The sequence below is a fragment of the Eschrichtius robustus genome, chromosome 1 (genome assembly GCF_028021215.1).
Source record: "Eschrichtius robustus isolate mEscRob2 chromosome 1, mEscRob2.pri, whole genome shotgun sequence".
NCBI classification, from domain to species: Eukaryota; Metazoa; Chordata; class Mammalia; order Artiodactyla; family Eschrichtiidae; genus Eschrichtius; species Eschrichtius robustus.
In genome coordinates, this window is record NC_090824.1 from 149776243 (window position 1) to 149797111 (window position 20869).

The window sequence follows — 20869 nt, forward strand, 5'->3', positions numbered from 1 at the left end:
ATTGTGTTTTATTACAACACCTCACTATTTGTATAGTGGAGGAGCAGCCCAGCCTCCCTCAGGGTATCTATTCTGACATTTGCCGGAAGCAAAAGTGCCTCAGGCACACTTCTCTTTAGAGTTTCTACTGTTTCCTAATCCATGAACATGATGAAATGAATGCATTTCCACCTCCAAGCCCTTCCTTTCCATTCCCTCCACCACTCAATTTTATTCTTTTCCTTAGTGGTTAACATTTTACCTTTAAAAGTTCTTATATCTCAGTTATGTTTATCTGTTACGTTTTCTCCTCCCCCAGCTAGAAAAGATGATGAAATTGGGACAATCTCCTATTGCCCCCACCCCACTGCACCTTCTTTTCCAGCCTGTTCTTATCAATATTATTTCTGCCTCACCTGAGGTATATCATCTGCATTCTGTTCTCCAGCTTCAATCCTCCATTGTTTTTGTTGGATGCTTTGATCAGTGCTCACTTCCAATCCTTTTATCATGAGTTTTCCACCCATTTCTTTGTTGACAGAAGTTCATCCTTTAGTATTTTCTACAAAAGAGGATTTAACTCTTTATATGTTCAAAAATGTTTTTCTGTTACCTAAATACTTGAGCAACAGTTTAGTTGCTAGTAACTTCTTGGGTCACATTTTGTTTCCTTGTGTCTTTCTAAACATTACTCTACTGCCTTCTGGCAGTGAATGCTGCTGTAGAGAAATGTGCTTGTAGCCTAATATCTTTTCCCATCATCCGTGACCTGCTTTCTTTATTTTTTTGGGGGGGGGAGGGTGGGCTGGCTGCCTAAAATATCTTTTTGCTTTATCTCTGAGATCCAGTAACTTTATTGGAACATGCCTCTGTGTTCATCATTCTTTGCCTTTTTTCCTGGAACAGGGCTTTGCTTTTCAATCTGAGACTGAGATCTTCTTTCATTTCAGGATAGGTCTTGAATTTATATTCAAATACCTCTCCTGTTACATTACTTTAGTTCTCTTCTTTATGAGTCCCATGCTTCTGACCCAGCTTGGGGTCCTTGACCTCCACAATCATCTACCTCCTCACTGGAAAAGTGGAAAAATAGAGAAAGTCCATCCTGCCTGCTTCCTACTTATGCTTATGTCAGCTCTCCTTTATGTGTCTTCCATATCTGTCATTTCCTCTTAACTGTTTTGAATTATTTGTTCATTTCTATTTTTATTGTATGCACTTCTTCTCAATCATCAACTCCATGTACCTCCCTGTGTGTTCAGTAGTGTGTCTTTTCTTCATGCTGCTTTCACTTTAGTTATCATTGGTCATCTGATTTTATTTTCTGTTACATTTCTTGATCAAATTCTTATAGCTCATATTTTATCTCTTTTGACATGACTGTCTTTTCCCTTAGTTCTTGTGTATTTGCTTTTTGCAAATGCAAAAAAAAGACACAATTACTGTGTTTTTAAAACATTAATAGTACTATGCTTGCACATTATTTTTAGCCATTCCATGATCATATTGTCTGATGAGTATTCTTCACCTGCTTTCTCCCTCCTGTTTCTTCTCCCTTTTTTATTTATAGTATCTTAGTATAGATCCTGTACTGCTTCTTTTCTACTATTGTTCACCTCTGAGTTATTCCTGGACCAGATATTTATAGGATGTTCACGTCAGGGAGAAGGAGGGCTGCTTCCAGGCTATTGGAAACTCTCCTTATGAGAGGGCTGTATGTGTGTGTGTGTGTGTGTGTGTGTGTGTGTGTCCCAACTTACAGGGACTGCTCACCATGCAGACTCTCTCCTGCTTTGAGGTATGACCTCCTGCACATATGGTTTATCCTTATATTTCCTTGTGAAGCTGTGATTTCCCTGCTTTTACCTTGAGATAAGTTGAGTCCAGATAACCTTACATCACCGTCTAAGCATTTATTTACTTATTTAATAGTTTTATTGAATTATAATATGCATACAGAAAAGTACACAAATCCCTAAGTTTAGAGCTTGATTAGTTTTTATAAAGTGAATGCACCTGTGTAGGCACCACATGGGTCAAGAACCAGAATACGAACCTTGATAAGTAAACTCCCAGTCCTGTGTTTCTGACCCAGCTCAGGGCCCTTGGTGTCCACAAACATCTGCCTCCTCATTGGAAAAGTGGGAAATATACAAACAGCTCATGCAGCTCAATATCAAAAAAAACAAACAACACAATCAAAAGGGCAGAAGATCTAAATAGACATTTCGCCAAAGAAGACACACAGATGGCCAAAAAGCACATGAAAAGATGCTCAACATCACTATTATTATTAGAGAAATGCAAATCAAAATTACAATGAGTTATCACCTCACACTGGTCAGAATGGCCATCATTAAAAAATCTACAAGCAATAAATGCTGAAGAGGATGTGGAGAAAAGGGAACCCTCCTACACTGTTGGTGGGAATGTAAATTAGTATAACCATTATGGAGAACAGTCTGGAGGTTCCTTACAAAACTAAATATAGAACTACCATATGATCCAGCAATCCCACTCCCGGGCATATATCCGGAGAAAACCATAATTCGAAAAGATACATGCACCCCAATGTTCACTGCAGCACTGTTTACAATAGCCAAGGCATGGAAGCAACCTAAATGTCCATTGACGGAGGAATGGATAAAGAAGATATATATATACACACACAGTGGAATATTACTCAGCCATAAAAAGAACAAAATAGAGACTTCCCTGGTGGCGCAGTGGTTAAGAATCTACCTGTCAAGGCAGGGGACACGGGTTCGATCCCTGGTCTGGGAAGATCCCACATGCCGTGGAGCAAGTAAGCCTGTGTGCCACAACTACTGAAGCCCACGCGCCTAGAGCCCGTGCTCTGCAACAAAGAGAAGCCACCGCAATGAGAAGCCCATGCACTGCAACAAAGAGTAGCCCCCACTCAACGCAACTAGAGAAAGCCCACGTGCAGCAACGAAGACCCAACGCAACCAAAAAAAAAAAAAAAAGAACAAAATAATGCCATTTGCAGCAACATGGATGGGCCTAGAGATTGTCATACCGAATGAAGTCAGACAGAGAAAGCCAAATATCATATGATATGGCTTATGTGTAGAATCTAAAAAAAAAAAAAAAAGGTACAAGTGAACTTATTTACAAAACAGAAATACAGTCACAGGTGTAGAAAATAAACTTATGGTCACTGGGGGGAAAGGCGGGGGTGGATGAATTGGGAGATTGGGATTGACATATACACACTACTGTATATAAAATAGGTAACTAATAAGGACCTACTGTATAGCACAGGGAACTCTACTCAGTACTCTGTAATGACCTATATGGGAAACGAATCTAAAAAAGAGTAGCTATATGTATATGTATAACTGATTCACTTTACTGTACACTAACACAACATTGTAAATCAACTACACTCCAATAAAAATTTTTTAAAAAAGAAAGAAAATACTGCACGTTTTGGTTCTAATTTAACAATACACACTGAACTGGGGAAACCCAAAGAATTTCACCTATGGTCGCTAATAAAGGCATGCGTCCAAGTATTGCCACTCTCTCTGCCTGCATCTTGCCTTGGCCTCCCTGAGTGAGCCCTTAAGACTTGCTACTAACTATTGCAGGACCTATGAGTAATAAACTCACCTACTTCAAAAAAAGAAAATTTAAAAAAAAAGTGGGAAAAAATAGAGAAAGCCCTGCCTCCCAGGGCTGTCATGAGCCTCAGGATGACAGATGTCAGAGCACTTTGTCATTTGTAAAGCGTGACGTGAATGCCAGCTATCCATCTAGAAGTCATCACAGTGACAAGCATTGGTGTTGTCCACCCATTTGTTCAGCTGTGAAAATGAATCACAGAAAGGCAGTTACTTGGCTTGGGCGCACAGAGCAATGCTGGTGGCCAAGCTGAAGTCAGAGGCTACAGCTTTACAGTCACCTTTTATGCTTATCCTCATTGTCTGTTTTTAAACTGACTCCCAACACTATAGTTTTCTCTTACTCATTTTTGAACTTCATATAAATGGAGTCATATAGTATCCCATTGTTCTAATAGACCATAATTTACCTGTTCTGCTGTTGAAAGGTGCATGGGTTGTTTCCATCTTGGGAACTAATACAAATACTGTGGCTGTGAACATTCTTGACAATGTTTTTGGTGAACGTACACACACATTTCTGTTTGATACAAACCTAGGAGTGGAATTGCTGGTATTGCATGTCTTCAGCTTTAGTAAGTACTGTCAAATAGTTTTCCAAAGTTGTGGAACTAAGAATCTCATCATCAGTTTATGAGACACTTGGTATTCTCACATCCTTGCTGACACTTGGTATTCTCCATCTCTTTCGTTTTAGCCATTTTGGTCGGTGTGAAGAGGTAGCTGGTTGGTTTTGTTTGTTTGTTTTTGTTTCTTAGCTGGTTGGTTTTAATTTGCTTTTCTCTGATGACTAATGAAACTGAGCATCTTTTCATGTTTTCTGGCCATCCTATATGTTTATATATCCTTTTATGTGAAATGTTTGTTCACATCTTTTGCCCATTCTTCTATTGGGTCTTTTTCTTAATTGCTCAGTAGGAGTTTTAGGGTTTTATTTTATATATATTCTGGATACAAATCTTTGTTGGTTCTGTGCCTTACAAATCTCTCTCCCAATGCAAACATCTCTCAGTTTCTTACAGTTGTCTTTGATAAACAGAAGTCCTTCATTTTGGGACTTCCCTGGTGGTCCAGTGGTTAAGAATCCGCCTGCCAATGCAGGGGACACGGGTTAAATCCCTGGTCTGGGAAGATCCCACATACCGCGGGGCAACTAAGCCTGTGCATCACAACTACTGAGCCAGTGCTCTAGAGCCCACAAGCTGCAACTACTGAGCCCATGCACCACAACTACTGAAGCCCGCACACTCTGGCGCCTGCGTGCCAAAACTACAGAGCCCGCGTGCTGCAACTACTGAAGGCTGCGCACCTAGAGCCCGTGCTCTGCCACAAGAGAAGCCACCGCGATGAGAAGCCTGCACACTGCAACAAAGTAGCCCCTGCTCGCCGCAACCAGAGAAAAGCCTGAGTGCAACAATGAAGACCCAGCGCAGCCAAAAAAAAAAAAAAGTTCTTCATTTTAACATTTCCCTACTCCAGCTCATTTTAATACTTAATATTAAATAGTATAATTAATAGTATAATTAGTATAATAGTATAATAAATAGTATAATTCATCAATTTTTTTCCTTTATGGCTAGTACTTTCTTTGTTCTGTTTAAGAAATCTTTGCCTGACCTCATTCTCCTTTCCTTTGATGATTAGAAAAGTTACGAGAAAACACTGTCTATAAAGCTCACACACCACTGTCTTCCTCTCTCCTAAGGGGCAATTAGGTCTCCTAATCCTAAACACTCCTACCCCATAAATTCACCTCCTGGGCCCGCCTTGTCTCATGAATACGTGTCCACACACTGACACCATGCTCTGGAAGAGCTCTTAGGTCAAAGTGCATGAAATCACACACTTAACAAGGTGCCGTTGGTCTTTATGGGGACCAGCTGGTGCTGTGCTCCAGCCACTAATCCTGTTACCACTCCATTGAGAGGCGGACAATAATGGGAATGTGGAGGCTTTTCTGAACCCAAATGTGCAAAATTCCACTCGACTCATCAATTTCTTTAGGGGCACAGAGCAGCTCTGACATACTTGAAAAATGAAAAAGGGCTGTGGGCTGTTCTGAGCTCATTGTCAAGCCTGCGGTTCTGCTTTCCCTCCCTTTGCGCCTTTGTTTCTGTCCCTTCAACATCTAAACATTTTCCAACTTTGGACAGCACAGTTGCGCGTCTCCTCTGCGCAGATGTTCGCGATTACTTGGAACAGCGGCCTCTGTACTGAGTCCTCACACCCTCGTGAGCCCCGCAGGGACTGCCCTGAGCTGTGTGTGGGGACCCTGCCTGAGGTGTACCCTCCGGTCCACGGCCGCGCCCTGGAGGATGGAGCCCTCAGGCACTGTCGCCATGATTGGGTCTGGCATCCCGGAAGTACTGTCTTTCAAAGAGCCTTAAGTACATCTGTTCTCAATTTTCAGACCACAAGGCAAGGATTTGGGTGCAAGGAGTTTATCTGGGAAGTGATCCCAGGAAGCACTGTGAGGGGGCAGGGAAATGAGGGGCGATCAAGCAAGGTACACTGATGCGCGGACAACAGACCACCCCTGGGACCTTGCCAGATGTGTGGACCTTGCCTCAGAACCATTCCACCCAGGGACGGGTGTCCAGCTCCCAGCCATTGTGGTCAAGCGTTGCTGCGTGGCCAGAGAACGGCTTCTAGCAGGCAGATCAGGGAAGCAGCAGGCCATGTGGGGGGACGGTGTCTGCCCTGAGTCCTGCAGGGGAGACCGAGGCAGATGGGGAGGACACCGGCCATGTCTGCTTCAGTTATTTTGATAAAGTGTCTCATTCTGAGTACTTTACCCATGTCCAAGTTTCCCATTAATACAATTGGGAAAATGGGGGTCTGTGTTTTTAAATGCTTTTTCCTGTTTTAGTAGAATTATTTTAATTGTATATTCGTGGATGGTAAGACATTCTTTAGGTGAAATACTGTAAGAAATCACAGGTGGCTCAGCGGAGCTAGCAAGCAGGTGACCTCGGGGAGGATTGAAGTTTGCCTCTTTAACCCCAGGGCAGCCCTGAGCCTACATCACCTGTTGGGTTCTCACTCCTGAGGCCGCATAGCAGCTGCACCAGCCTCAGCTCCAGAGCGAGCCCGCCCTGAGGAGGCTTGGTTGCTGAGGTTCTTTTCCCATGCGCTCTGTACGACCGGTAGGAATCTGCCTTGTACCTTCCTACATTGAATGTATCTGCTTGTTAAGGGCTCCCAGGCTCCAGCCTGCATCGGATGCCTCCTAGGCCCTCAATAGCTAGTGCAGGAACTGCTGAGCTCAACCCCCAGGAGGTGAGCCCTCCTAGGAGTAAATGCATGGAATTTTGTTGAGCTAAATGAACTAGTTGAAATGATGCATCTATTTTTTTTGATATCCAGATACATGACCCTCCTTCTTCTCCTCATGTTTCAAATCCCAAATCCAAACCGGTCAGGGGGCCCCACCTTCCGGCCCCATTGTGACCTGTGTGCAGAGTTCTCGGCAGTCACGTTCCTTCCCTTGTCAGCAGCATCTGATGTGCGCTGGACTGTGGTGCCTGGTGGAAGGAGATACATCCTGCAAGACCAAACTGGACCCTCCCCTGGATGGCACAGAGTGTGGGGCAGACAAGGTAACCCAGCTTCTCACTGCCCCCAGCAGGCAACCCCATATCCCCTGCACATTGGCACCTCTTCTGAAGGGTGGTCCGCACTGCACTCAGGAGCCCCTGAAGCACCCCCGGGCCACCCCAGAAATGCCATGGAGCCCACTTAAGGCACAGAGGGATACGTTCAGCTCTCTGCTTTTTTTCTTATACAGGAATCATTTACTCAATATTTTTATTAAATTAACTCCTTTTGTCACATGAGTGAATTTACTTAAAACTTTTATATCAGTAGACCATAAATGGAAAAACAGGATCACTTGCCGTGCAGAAAAGGCTGTCCTAAGATGATTTTAATGAGAACAATACTAGCGGTTAAGAGCGCCAATCTTCAGCCTGATCTTCATTAACAGGAGAGACTGGCAAGTGTTAGGAGAGGTGTTCAGGACCAGCAGCCACAGCCCAAGGCTTTCTCTCTGGTCTTATTGTACGAACTGAAAGAGATGCTATGATCAGGACTATTAAGTCACATCTCCTGCCCCAGGGTTTGTGCCACACACGTTGGGAAATTATTTTAGAGGATTGGCTTTCTCTTATCCTCAGAAAGAGCCAAGGTTCTCCCACGTGGCACCAGCTGTGTCATCTCCAAGCACCAATCCCAACCCTGAAGTTCAAAACTACAGAGCCAGGAAATACTGCCTTCCAGAAAGAGACTCGCATTAAACAGTTTGCAGAAGATAGGTTTCTCCATGAGAAAAGGTAGGTTTCTCCCATCCTTTAGAAGATAGGTTTAGAAGATAGGTTTCTCCCATCCTATTTCTGGGAATTTAGAGAACCTCCACTGAACACATTCACGTGGAAGTTTAGGGCAAAATCCAAACCCCAGAGCCATAGCGGTGTCAGGTTGGATATGGAAGGAATGTCACCAGAGTTAGCAAACTTACACACCCCAAAATAGTCTACTTTTGTGTAAATTACAAAAATTGGGTTTAGGAGGCGTGGTGTTTTCTCACGTGGAGGGGATCTCAGTTTTTAGTGAGTAAGCAGGTTTGCTGCCCTCCTGTGTTTCAGTGGTGCCGCGCTGGGGAGTGTGTGAACAAGACGCCCATCCCAGAGCACGTGGACGGGGACTGGAGCCTGTGGGGCACCTGGAGCATGTGCAGCCGCACGTGTGGCACGGGAGCCCGCTTCCGGCAGAGGAAATGCGACAATCCTCCGTAAGTCCCCCTGACCAGCCTTCTCCAGGGTGCCTGGATCGGGGTTTCCAAACTGCAGCTCACATTGCCTTAGCAGAGCAGGGTCTGTATCCCACTGTTGATTTGAGCTGAAGGAACGTGAACTTGAACCGAAGGTCCAGGTTGCCGGGCATTGTGTGCGTCAAATGGCATCTCAGCTCAAACAGAACTCTCTCTGTAACAGACATGCAGTAAGTCCTGTGGGAAGCTGGCTACCCTCCCTTGCGTGGGCCCTGGTAGAACCGTTTCTCATCCAGCTGGAAGAGAATCCCTCCCGGCCTGCTTCCTGGCTGCCTTAGACAAGGGTTATCCCAGGGAAGCTGGCAGACCTTCGGAAAAGTGAGGCTGACCTTCAAATTGGCTATGAGCTAATCTGGGAGCAGCCTGGCTGTTGATAAGTTACAAAGCATTTGTGGGTTCCACTCTTTTGTATCCAAATACCTTTCACCTGTCCTGTTAGAACTGTTTGACAGAAAATAGTTTTTTAGTTTTGTTTCCTCATAGGCTTCCTTTTATTGACTATGATGACGCCATAATCCTTGTTCACCTCTACACATTTGCTCCAAAAAACTCAGGGCTAGATCTTATGCTTAACTGTAATAATTACTTTATCACAGGTTTATTTTTTCTCCTTTTCTCTTGAAATTTCCCATTTTTAATGTTTCTTTAAATAATCTGTTTTACATCTTGTGTGCCATCAGCTACATCACATTAATTTTTGAAAATGAGCAAGTTATAAATCATGACTAAAAGGAAATGGTTTATATGTACAATTAAATCGTATTGATGAATAATTAGCAAACCTCTCCTGTATTTAAAAATTCTAATGCCCAAGGTATATCCCAGACCAATTAAATCACAAACTCTGCAGGTGGGGCCCAGGAATCAGATGTGCCAAATCTCTCTGGTGACTCCAATGACCAGCCAAGGTTGAGAACCTCCAGATTAAAGGAAAACTTACGCTCACAGTTTAGTCAATGTCAAGAACACTGTATTTTCTGGTAGTGCTGTAAGCATTGGCATTATGTATTGTCTTATTAAAACTTTTCCCTCCAGAACCCAGCAGAGTGCCTGACAGATAGTAGGTAGGTATTTAATCTTTTAGAAGTGAATTCTTAATTAAAAGCATAGGTGGTATATTAGGATTTTCCAGAGAGGCAGAACCAATAGCCATATACGTATGATTTATTATCAGCTCACATGGTTATGGAGGCTGAGAAGTTCCATGATCTGCCACCTGCAAGCTGAAGGCCCAGGTGTAGTTCAGTCTGAGTCTGAAGGCCTGAGGACTAGGGGAGCCCATGATGTAAATCCCAGTCCAAGGGCAGGAGAAGATGAGAGGAGACATCACAGCCCAAACAGTGAGGCCTCCTTCTACCTTTTGTTCTAATCAGGCCCTCAGTGGATTGGGTGATGCCCACCCACACTGGGGAGGGCAACTGCTCTAGGAATCCACCAAACCAAATGCTAATCTCATCTGGAAATACTCTCACAAACACCCCCAGGAAGAATTTTTAGTCTCGGCATCCCATGGCCAGTCAAGTTGGTACATAAAATTTGCCATCATAGATGGGTAGATGATTAGATGATTAGAAAACCTATTTAGCTAAGTGATGAGAGGTTAATAGTGGCTTCAGTTTTTCCATTTCTCTGTGATGATGTTAAAATAGTTCCACCTCTCGCCCAAAGAAGAGAGCTCTGGCTTTGGAATCATGATATGGAGATTTGGGCCTGGTTTGGTTGGTTATTGGTCATGTGACCTCAAGGAAGACCCTTCCCTCTCTGGGCCTCAGCTTCCTCCATTACAGGGAGCTGGCATGGTATAGTAGGAAGAGCCAGGCTTCAAAGCCAGAACAGACAAGGCTTCAAATCCCAGGGCCACTTTTTATAGCAACAGGCAGCTGTTACCTTCCTATCCATCTAAAAATTGGAAAAATCCATGGGAATGCATGTAAAGTACATGATCTGTATTTACTACACGGCCCCTCTTGATATTAGCACCAGGAGAAGAACAGGAGCAAGACCACATGCCCTACCTCCTACCTCGCAGCACTGTTTTGAGGCTCAGAGGAGAAAGGATTTGTTAAGTGCAGAGCACAATTCGCAAAGGCTGTGGCTGTCATGGGTGCTCCATGTTTGTGATTGGAGCTCAGGTGCTCTGGCCAAGGACTGCTCTCCTTTGGCACATTACGTACATCATCCCAGGTCAGGTGACTCCCAGTAGGGGAATATCTGACCCTTTAAATACCTCTGGAAGGACTCTGTGTCCCAAGATGGTCAACAATAGGATTGTGTTTAGGTGAAGGCACCCTTGCAAGAATAAGATGTTATCAATGCTGAGCAAATGTGTTAGGCACAACTTTCATGGGACCTGATTTTGTGCTTTGTGAAGATGACGTCGGCTAAGGCGCACCCACCCCCACCCCCCAGCCATGCTTCAGCTGTGCCCATTGTCCCCACCCCAGCTGCTTTCTCTGTTCTGGGCACAGGGATGTTTTGTGATGGGAGGCTCCTAAAGACCCCTGAGTTCAGAGGGCTGAGTGAACATACCCCCCACCCTGGCCTGAACTGCCGTGGGATTTCCCGTGCTGTGTCCTCACCCCACCCCTCCAGGCCCACTGGCCCCATAAAGAGGCTGTTCTGGAAATCCCAAAGTTGTTTTAAAAACCTTCTTCCATTCCTCTACTTTATCAGGTGGCCCCCGACTGGCGGTCATGAACTTCATCTCTCCTTGTCCCCTTCCTACATCTTATCATTGAGGAATGGGGAATCTGTAGGACTACCACACGTAGACAGCTGAGGGGTTTTGTGGGTCTCAGCACATCAGGTGGTTGTGGGCTCTGACACATCCCCAGGAGGGAAGTCTTCCAGCAACACCCCATGGGGCAGGGCAACTGGAGAAGGACCCGAGAGAGATGCCTCTCCAACACGGGGCCTTCAGTAAACCTGCACAGGGCCCTAACTCAGGGCCAGGGACCCTGCTCGGTGTATGCTTACGATAAGCAAAACCGGATAAAGTCCCCGCCCCCCTATAGGGGCATAGTCCCACCAACTGCCCTTGGTTTTCTCCTGGACACCTCAAACCTGACGGTTCCTAAGCTGCGATCTCTCCTCCCCCAAACTCCCCTCCCAGCCCACGTCCCCCTCAGTAAATAGCACCACCAGCTGTTGCATAGGTCGAGTTCAAAGCCCCTGAGTGCATGCATGTCCCCTTGTCCCCTCTCTTCCTCCTCCATGTCTGATAGTGATAAGAACAGGGCACGCAGGGCCCTGTCCAGGTGCCAGGTTCCCTTCTAGACATTTGCACATAGTAAATCACCTAAATTTGTCGTAAGAGAGAGGTGTCTTTTTTGTCCCCTTTGCACATGTTAAAAACTGAATCATATGGAGGTTAGGTAACTTGCTGCAGGTCACACAGCTGAGCAACGGCGGGTCAGGTTTGGACCCAGCAGCGAGGCTCCAGTGTCCTTTTGGACGATCGGCATCAGCCTCCCTGCTTCCCACATGATCCCCCCGGCCCCCAAATTCATTCTCCACAGAAAGCCAGAGACATCCACTTACCAGTAAAGCCAATTATACCTCTTCCTGCTTCAGCCCTTTTGGTCACTCCCTGCTGCACTTAGAATGAAATCCATGCTCTTCACCATGGCCCCTGTATTAGTTTCCTGTGGCTGCCACAATAAATTACCAGCGCTTGGTGTCTTTTTTTTTTTTTTAATTTATTTTATTTTTTATTTATTTACTTTTGGCTGTGTTGTGTCTTCATTGCTGTGCGCAGGCTTTCTCTAGTTGCGGTGAGTGGGGGCTACCCTTCGTTGCGGTGCACTGGCTTCTCATTGTGGTGGCTTCTCTTGTTGCAGAGCACGGGCTCTAGGCTCATGGGCTTCAGTAGTTGTGGCATGCGGGCTGTAGAGAGCAGGCTCAGTGGTGTGGCGCACGGGCTTAGTTGCTCCGCGGCATGTGGGATATTCCCAGACCAGGGATCGAACCTGTGTCCCCTGCACTGGCAGGCGGATTCTTAACCACTGCACCACCAGGGAAGTCCCTTGGTGTCTTAAAGCAATATAAATTTATCCTCTCACAGTTCTGGAAACCAGGAGTTTGAAGTCAAGTAGGTGTCAGCAGGATTGATTCCTTCCTGAAACTCTGAAGGAGAATCCATTGCTTGCGTGTCCCCTTGCCCTTGGTGGCTGCCGGCCTTCTCTGCCCTATAGACTTACCACTCTAGCCTCTGCCCCTGCCTTCATGTGGACGTCTTCTCTGTGCTTCTCCTCACCACCTCTTCTCTTCTCAGGACACTGGCCATTGGGTTTAGGGGCCACCCTAATCCAGGATGATCTCATCTCATAATTATGAGATCCTGATGATATCTAGCAAGACCCTTTTCCCAGTTAAGGTCACATTTGCAGGTTCTGGGTGGGTTTGTCTTTGCAGGGGAAGTCACCACCCTATTTAACCTACTGCACCTCCTTTCTGTTGTCAGACACAACGCCCCAACCTCCGGACCTGGGTAGGTGCTCCTTTCCCTCTTCCCGGCTTCCTTTGCCCTCTTTGTGTCTTCTCTTCAGACAGGCCTCCTCCCCTGACCACCCTGCCTGAGGCGGGTGCCTGCTCTACACTCTCTCTCTGCACCCTTTCCTAACGTTACAGGTATTATAATGATTTATAATTACTCATATGCATTTGCTCACTTGTTTTCACTGTGTCCTCCCCCACTGACCTTTGAGCTGTTGGGCCCCATCCTCCTTCCATGCCCACAGCAGACCAGCCCTCTGTAATGTGTACTTGACCACCTGACTGTCTAGACACATGCTTGCTGAGAAAAAAGCGAACTTTCTGATCTTCCAGTGCTGCAAAACACACATCTAATATTGTCTTTCCTTAAAAAACACAAAGGTTATTGTGAATTATTATGCCAAGGAGGTGGGTCACCAGGTAGGCCCCTTCCCTTGTACCATCTAGCCTCGCTGAGGCCCACAAGCTGTGAACAGCCAGGAATGGGGTCCAGGTGCCCTTGGGCATGAGGGCCATCTTCACCTGTGCCTTCCCTGCCCCAGTGAGGCTGTGCTCACAGCTAGAGGTGCTCAGAGCCATCTCAAGAGCAAGCTCCAAACATAATCTGGCTTTGTTTATTCCAAGTGAGAGAAACAATATGTTTTTGCTCCTATAATAGTTACGCCTTGGTAGTCGGTCCAGTCTTTTGCAATAACAGTGTAGCTCCATTTCCTGTTCTGAAGCAACAGGCTCTTTTCCCCCTGTAGTTTTCTACAAGGTTTCTCACCTTCATGGAACCACCCAGGTGAACGGGAGGAGAAGGGGCTGGCCTTAGGGGGCAGCTTTGCAGCAGTCCTGGTTCCTTCCCAGGGAGATGCAGGAGCAGGGAGGGTTTGCTGAAGTCCAGGCAGTAGCTGTCAGCCTGCTTTTGCAGAGTGGCCTGAGGTGGTGATTGTTACAAAGCACAGCTGATGGAGGCCCCAAGCCAAGCTCTGACCAAAACAACGTCCTCTCCCAGCTCACTCCTTAAATCACCAGGCTCGCTGCCTTGAGATTTCCCAAGGATGTCCAAATCTCACTGCTATGTACATCTCCTACTTGGAACCCTCCCACCACCCTCTCCCCACCCCCTTCACATTATATTCCTGGCACCTTTCCCATCTTCTGCAGCTGGTTTATTCACTGTCCAAAATACTGGCAAAAGAGTCCCCCCATTTTTTTCTCTAGTCTTGGTCTTTACAGCTATTGGAATTTTTATTTCCTGCCAACTAACATCAAGGCTTTGGGGACCATCCGTGTTTTTAATCCAGCTTCCTAAGCTTGTCCTTTCCTGACATAATTTGTGTCGCTGTCGGTGGGAGTTTTTGCCAAAAGCCTGCAAGGCAGAGAGTTCATCTCTAATGTGAATTCTGGTACCCCATCAGGAGGCTTGTGTTTGGGGGATGGCTGGGGATTAGGGTGGGGAGAAAAGGCTCCATTGATCTTGTGTGAAAAGCCAGCTCTGCACAGGAAGGATGGGGAGGTGAGTGGATCTTAGAAGCAGGAGTGCGTTAGGGTCACCACACAGCGTCCACACCCTGAGCATCAGGAAGGAAAGCAGCCCACCTCCTCCTAAGACCTTGGGGAGTGAGTTTATGTTCCCATAATGGCTTTTTGCTTCCACAGTGAAACCCCCATATGTGTGCTTTTAACGTATCTGGTACTCACAGGGATAGTTTTTAAAAATCACAATTTTCTGCACTTGAGCCTAAGTTCCATGTGTTACTTGGTACTTTTCAGAGGAGGCCTTAACACTAGGATGGCGGCTGCCCTGTGGGGGCATTAGTAGCCCTGCAGCACTTTGATCCCGCGGCTGTGCCCTGCTTGCTCCTCGGAGCTCTTGGTGCAAGAACAGGAGGCAGAACCACTGAAGTCACCCTGTCTCTGGGTGGTGAGCGGGTCTTAACCACTGTGGTGGCTTTATCTTCTGATCTACCTTCATTCAATAGAGCAGAGCAAAAAACCCAAAAGCGCTGCCGCTCAGCTGCCTCTTGCTCTGCGTTCCACCTGAATGCTGCCTGTCATCCAGGGAAAGGGCAGACCTGCTGTCTGTGATGCTGATCATCTGAGCAGACCTTCGTGCTTCCCTGCTCTGTGCTGGGTCTGCCTGGGGCCCTTGGGACCCACCTGGCGGGAGCCGGTCCTACCCCACAGGAGCTCAGAGGGACTCGGCTTTCTCTCCAAACTTTCTCTCTGCTTTCCGGGTTCTCCCCCCAGCCTCTCTACCTTATGCTTTTCCTTGTTTTAAAAACCTGTCTGATGGTGTAATGTGCGGAAAGGGCACCTACCCTTGAGTATATGGCTCCCAGCACAGCGCTGCTCATCACGGTGGAGCGCACGTGCTGGGCATGCATGCAGGTGCGTGTTGGCTCCTGATGCGTGTGTGACTGGGTGAGGGCCTGGTTTGCAGGGTGGCCATGCCATCCCCTTGCCCTGAGCAGCAGTAAACTTCCACCTGCCCCCAGCCTCCCCAGTGCTCGGTGCTGTATGTCTTTTCCACTCTGACCGTTCTGGTGGGTGTGTAGTGGTATCTCGGTGAGGTTGTCCTGTGAGTTTCTTTCATAAGCAGTGAGGCTGAGCATCTGATTGTGTCTGTAGTTGCCACTTGGATATTCTTTCCTGTGACCTGCCTGTTCCAGTCATTTGGGTTTATGTCTAAACTCCTACTGTTGCAAGAAGGGGGACCCCTTCCAGGGCCCAAGATTGGGCTCTTGTCTAACACTCGGAAATGAATTGTCCGAGGAATCACACGTGTTGACAAAGCAAGAGACTTTATTGGGAAGGGGTGCCCAGGCGGAGAGCAGCAGGGTAAGAGAACCCAGGAGGACTGCTCTGCCACGTGGCTCTCAGTCTTGGGTTTTAGGGTGATGGGATTAGTTTCCGGGTTGTCTCTGGCCAATCATTCTGACTCAGGGTCTTTCCTGGTGGCACGCGCATTGCTCAACCAAGATGGATTCCAGCGAGAAGGATTCTGGGAGGTTGGCAGGACATATGGAATGGCATCTCCTCTCTCCTTTTGACCTTTCCCGAATTCTTCTGGATGGTGGTAGCTTGTTAGTTCTGCATCCCTTACCAGGACCTCGTGTTATAACTCATGCAGGTGGTTACTATGGTGCCTGACCGGCGTGGGTGGTTTCTGACAGTGGTTCCCCTAACTGTACTTTGTTCATATTAAGAAAGTCCTGATAGAGTACAAATAGAAATTGGGGATTGATATTGGAGAAGCATCTTGAAAATCCATCACACCCCCCATGCCTGTCTCAGTGGGTGAGGCTGGCATTCCTCACCTCACAGTAGCCAGTGAGTAGCCCCCATCCCTAACCTGCTCCTGCTGCAACCAGGAGCACTTGTGAGTCACACTTTCTTATCTCCACCACTTACTTCCCCACTGTGTGGTCATTTAATATATTGGAGCTTCGGTTTCCTCATCTGAAGGATGCAGTGAGGATCCCCCTTCTGATTCTTTGTGCCGACTTAATGAGGTAACGGTTATGGAGAGCAGGCAGAGTGTAAGCCCTCTGGGCATATTAGCATATGATCACTGTTAACGTGAAAGTGCCTCTGTTCTTACCTGTGTCCTCAAGGATGAGATTTCAATGTGCTGCCACCTCCCCTTGCATTTCCAAGGGTCTTCATGGAGCCTTGGAGCCCTTCCAGCCATTGTGGGAAAGGCTGAGCGTTGGTCACAGACCTACTTCTAGCTCTCAGAAACAGACGACTCTATTCTACCACAAATCCTATTATGGTAACCATCCTTCATTTTAGCCATGTCAAGCTTGGTTTCTGTTATTTTAGCCTTCCTAGGTGCTTTGTATTTTATCCACACTGTATAACTCAGGGTAAGTGAGAACCCCAGCCCTCTGCTCCTCAGATTTTGGGAGGGTGATCTCTCCTGCCTGTGTTTGCAGCCCCAACACAGCATCTTCTGAAGGCCCTCTGTCCATACAACTCAAGCTTGGTCCACTCACCTGGCGTAGGTTCCTTGGTAAAGCTGGCCCCTTCTCCAAGTCTTCCCCCAGAACTTTTGTTCATAAGCTACTTGTGGACCTTCCCTTCAGACATGCCTTCCCCCTGCAAAGATTCTCTTCCATCTTCTTTATGGCATGTATAGGGGGCCTCTTTCTGTGGTCTCAGCACCAGTGTATACCCAGGAGGCCCTCACTGGTATCACGGTAACACTCAGATGGCCTATGTTGTTGACACTGTCTTAAAGAGTGAGTGGGCTGAGTGCAGGGTCCTGCCACAGATCAACATATTGAAACTGGGATGATTTGGGTAGAAAATCATGCTGCTTGTGGATTGCTTCTCCCTTTTCCCATGCTGTTCAAAATAGTGACCCAAAGGAAAACTGAAAAAACTCTTTTGGTCTTTTTTTTGAACAGGGAAAGTTTAATGTAAAAAAGCATTAGCTATAACAGGTGATTGTAGTATTGGGGAATTAGCTGCTAAGATGTAAAGAACTCTAGAGACACAGGAAGAGCAGATATAGGAAGCAGCCCCTATCTTCAGGTCTGAGTCAGGACACCCAAGGAAGGAACAAATATGGATGAGGGTGCCCCCCTCGCACACACACCCAGGGCTGAAATTCCTTGGACTTGTTGGAGAGGGTACAACCAGGGCCCACTAGATGACGGAGACGTTTGCAGAGGTGCTGCACTGGTGGAAATCTCTGGAAAGTCACACTTAGTGGTGTCAGGGAAAACCATCCAAAGGAGAAACTAAATGTGAGACCAGGCTGAGAATTTTCCCAAAGTGTTGATGTGCTTAGAAGCTGCCCTCAGAAGCTGCCTAGAGGGAGGTGGCATGCATCACAGGCCACCACAGGAGCCTACAGGGAGAAGTCACATATCAGAACCAGAGACAAAGCCTGTCCCTCCTCTAGGGTCTCTCTAGTAGCTGGTTCTGATAAAGCTTAGCATCATGGCTGCTTGACTGGAGAGCTTTAATTCTTCATATGGCTTCAAGTTACCATCTAGTGTCCTTTCATTTGAACTTGAAGCATTTCTTGTAGGGCAGGTCTGATGGTAAAAAACTTCCTCAACTTTTGCTTATCTGGGAATATCTTAATTTCTCCCTCACTTTTGAATGACAGTTTTGCTGGGTATAGAACTCTTAGTTGATACATTTTTTTTTTTCTTTGAGAACTTTGAATGTATCAACCCACTGACTTCTGGCCTCCAGGGTTTCTGATTAGAAATAGGCTTATAATTTACTGAGGATCTCTTGTCTGTGATGTGTTGCTTCTCTCTTGCTGCTTTCAAGATTCTCTCTTTGTCCTTTGACAGTTTAATTATAGTGCATCTCAGTGAATTTATCCTATTTGAATTGTAGATTCATGTCTTTCTTCAAATTCGGGAAGTTTTAAGCCATTATTTCTTCAAATAATCTCTCTGCTCCTTTTTTCTCCTTCTGAGACTCTGATAATGTGTATCTTAGTCCCCTTACTTGTTTCCCACAGATCCCCTCTGCTTACTTTTCTTTATTCTTTTTTCTTTTCATTCCCCAGACTCAATATTTCAATTCATAGGACAAATTCATAGAACAAATGTATATTCCTGATTTTTGTTTCTGCCTGCTCAAATCTGCTTTTGAACTCAACTGGTAAATTTTTCATTCCAGTTATTGTACTTTGCAACTTCAGAGTTTTTTTTCCTTTTTATAATTTCTATCTCTTTATTGATATTCTCACTTTTTCATGTATCATTTTCCTGTCTTTGTCTATGTCTTCCTTTAGCACTTGGAGCATCTTAAAGACTGTTGTTTTATAGTCTTTGTCTAGTAAGCCCAACCTCTGGGCTTCCTTCAGTTTCTACCAGTGTATTTTGTCCCTTTGAATGGGCCATACTTTCCTGTTTTTTTATATGCCTTGTGATTGTTTTGTTGAAAACTGGACATTTGAATCTTACAATGTACCTCTGGAAATCAGCTTCTCCTCCTTCTTCACAGATTTACCGTTTCTTTGCTACTGAAAAATTTCTCTGTGCTGGGGATCAAACTGAAGAAGTGTAAGGTCTTCTCTGGCCTTTTCTGAGCCTTCATCTCTTCTTGGGCAAACCTAGTGGCTTTCTAAATTTTCCCATTTATGCAGTTGCTTCTGAATAACCTAATCCTTAAATATCTGGCTCCCAAAAGGAGAAAAAGAATTTTTTTAAATGTATTGCTCACTGAAATTCTCTGGTAGGGGTTGCACCTGGTAGGGATTGCAGCAGTGGTGGCCAGCCCCTATGCCCGTACCTCAGAAATCAAAAGCAGCACTGAGCAATCAGAGCACAGAACTCTGATATTTGGAGGACAAGGTCTTTATTGTCCACCCTGGCTCGAGAAAGCCACACCAGGAATGTAGGCACAGCTACCTGCCATGGGGCTAGGACATGGTGTACAGATAGCCACTACCACACTCAAGATTGAAATTGACCAAAATTAGCCGCAGCTTACCAGCCAAGCTTTCTCCTGGACGCTGCAAGCTTTCGGATAGACTCCAGAGTTTCAAAATAGTTACTTCAGGCAGTTTCTGCCAATACAGTTTTGGTCCAGGTGGAGAGATTCTTGGTGCTTCCTACTCCACCATTTTCCCTGACATCACTTTGTCTTTTGATCCTTTTAAGATAAATTCTGATAATATAGTTCAGTTCAGTCTAACTACTGTTTATTAAAGACCAGCCTGTGTAGGATTCTCTGCTTGAGGATGCAGAGGAATAAGAGGAAAACAGGAACTCAGCTGACTATTTCACAAGGTTGATGATAAGCAGCATAGCAGAGACCCAAGCAGGGTCAGGAGAGATTCCAGGTAGGAAAGAAAAATAGGCTGCAGGATGGAGGTATCCTTAAGGATGGGCAGCGAGTTAGGGATCGGAGAGTGGGGAAGATGGGGCAGTGAGCCAGATGGGGGCTGAAAGGAGACTTGCCTGTGGGAGAAGATTGGACGTGGAGAAGAAAGAGGATAAACAGAGTTCAGGAGGGAAGCATCCTGAGGCACATGTGGTATCGCATGGGCTGCCCCCTCCCAGGCCCACTTTCTGCTGTATCCAGGAGTTCTCTTATGTCACATCTAATCTCCTCTCCACCTACCTGCTGTGAGGCATAAAGGTAGTTGGTATATGAGGGTCAGTCAGACGTAAATCTGGAAAACTCAATTGATGGAGGAAATTAAAAAGGAAACTAAAACAAAGCTTGATGACAATTCAGGAAGTTAATTACATGACATGTGCAAATCTCAGTCCACACCCTAAGGTGTGTAGGAAACGTAGCTTCCTTTATTTTTTTAGCAACAACCTAATTTGTATTTTTGAACTCCATTCTAGTCCATGTTGGATTCCTGATCACTTCAGGAGTTTTTGCCCCATTTTCCCTGAGTCCGCGTCTAAGTTAGGTTGAGGATGCATCTGGTTATTGTGATGTCTGGTGTATTCATCTCCTAGGGCTGCCGTAACAACCCTCTAACTGGGTGGCATAAATAATAGATTTATTCTCCCAGTTCTGGAGGCTAGAAGTCCAAAATCAAGGTTTGGAAGGGTTGGCTCCTTCTGAGGGCTGTAAGGGAGAATCTGGTGGTTTACTGGCAATCTTTGGCATTCCTTAGAGTGTAGAATCATCACCCTGATCTCTGTCTTCATCTTCACATGGCGTTCTCCCTGGGGGTGTCTGTCTCCAGATTTCCCCTTTTTATAATAACACCATTCATACTGAATTAGGAGCTCACCCTACTGTAATGGTCCTATTTCCAAGTAAGGTCACAGTCTGGAGGTTAGGACTTCAGCATATGAATTTTAGAAAGGACATAATTCAACCCACAACTTCTTACCATAGAGCATCTCTGCCTCACCCATTTCTTCTCTGGTCCCAGCCATGGGATGTGCAACTCGCCTGTTGTAGAAAAGATGTCCCTCCTGCTGGTCCACATGGT

The 20869-nt window shown here is 46.0% G+C and overlaps 1 protein-coding gene across 7 annotated transcripts in view; it reads left to right on the top strand.

Moving 5' to 3' along the window:
• ADAMTS17 (ADAM metallopeptidase with thrombospondin type 1 motif 17) overlaps positions 1–20869 on the top strand; it is a 346090-nt gene that overhangs the window by 208127 nt on the left and 117094 nt on the right. For 6 of the 7 annotated variants that reach the window (XR_011075535.1, XM_068556841.1, XM_068556846.1 and 3 more), the window contains 2 exons: positions 7121–7225; positions 8270–8415. Coding sequence is in view for 6 of the 7 variants with exons in the window: in XM_068556841.1 (XP_068412942.1) it covers positions 7121–7225; positions 8270–8415 (251 nt within the window). In the remaining variant the exon portion in view is untranslated. The remainder of the gene's footprint in view (positions 1–7120; positions 7226–8269; positions 8416–20869) is intronic. The other variant, XM_068556842.1, reaches the window with a different exon arrangement.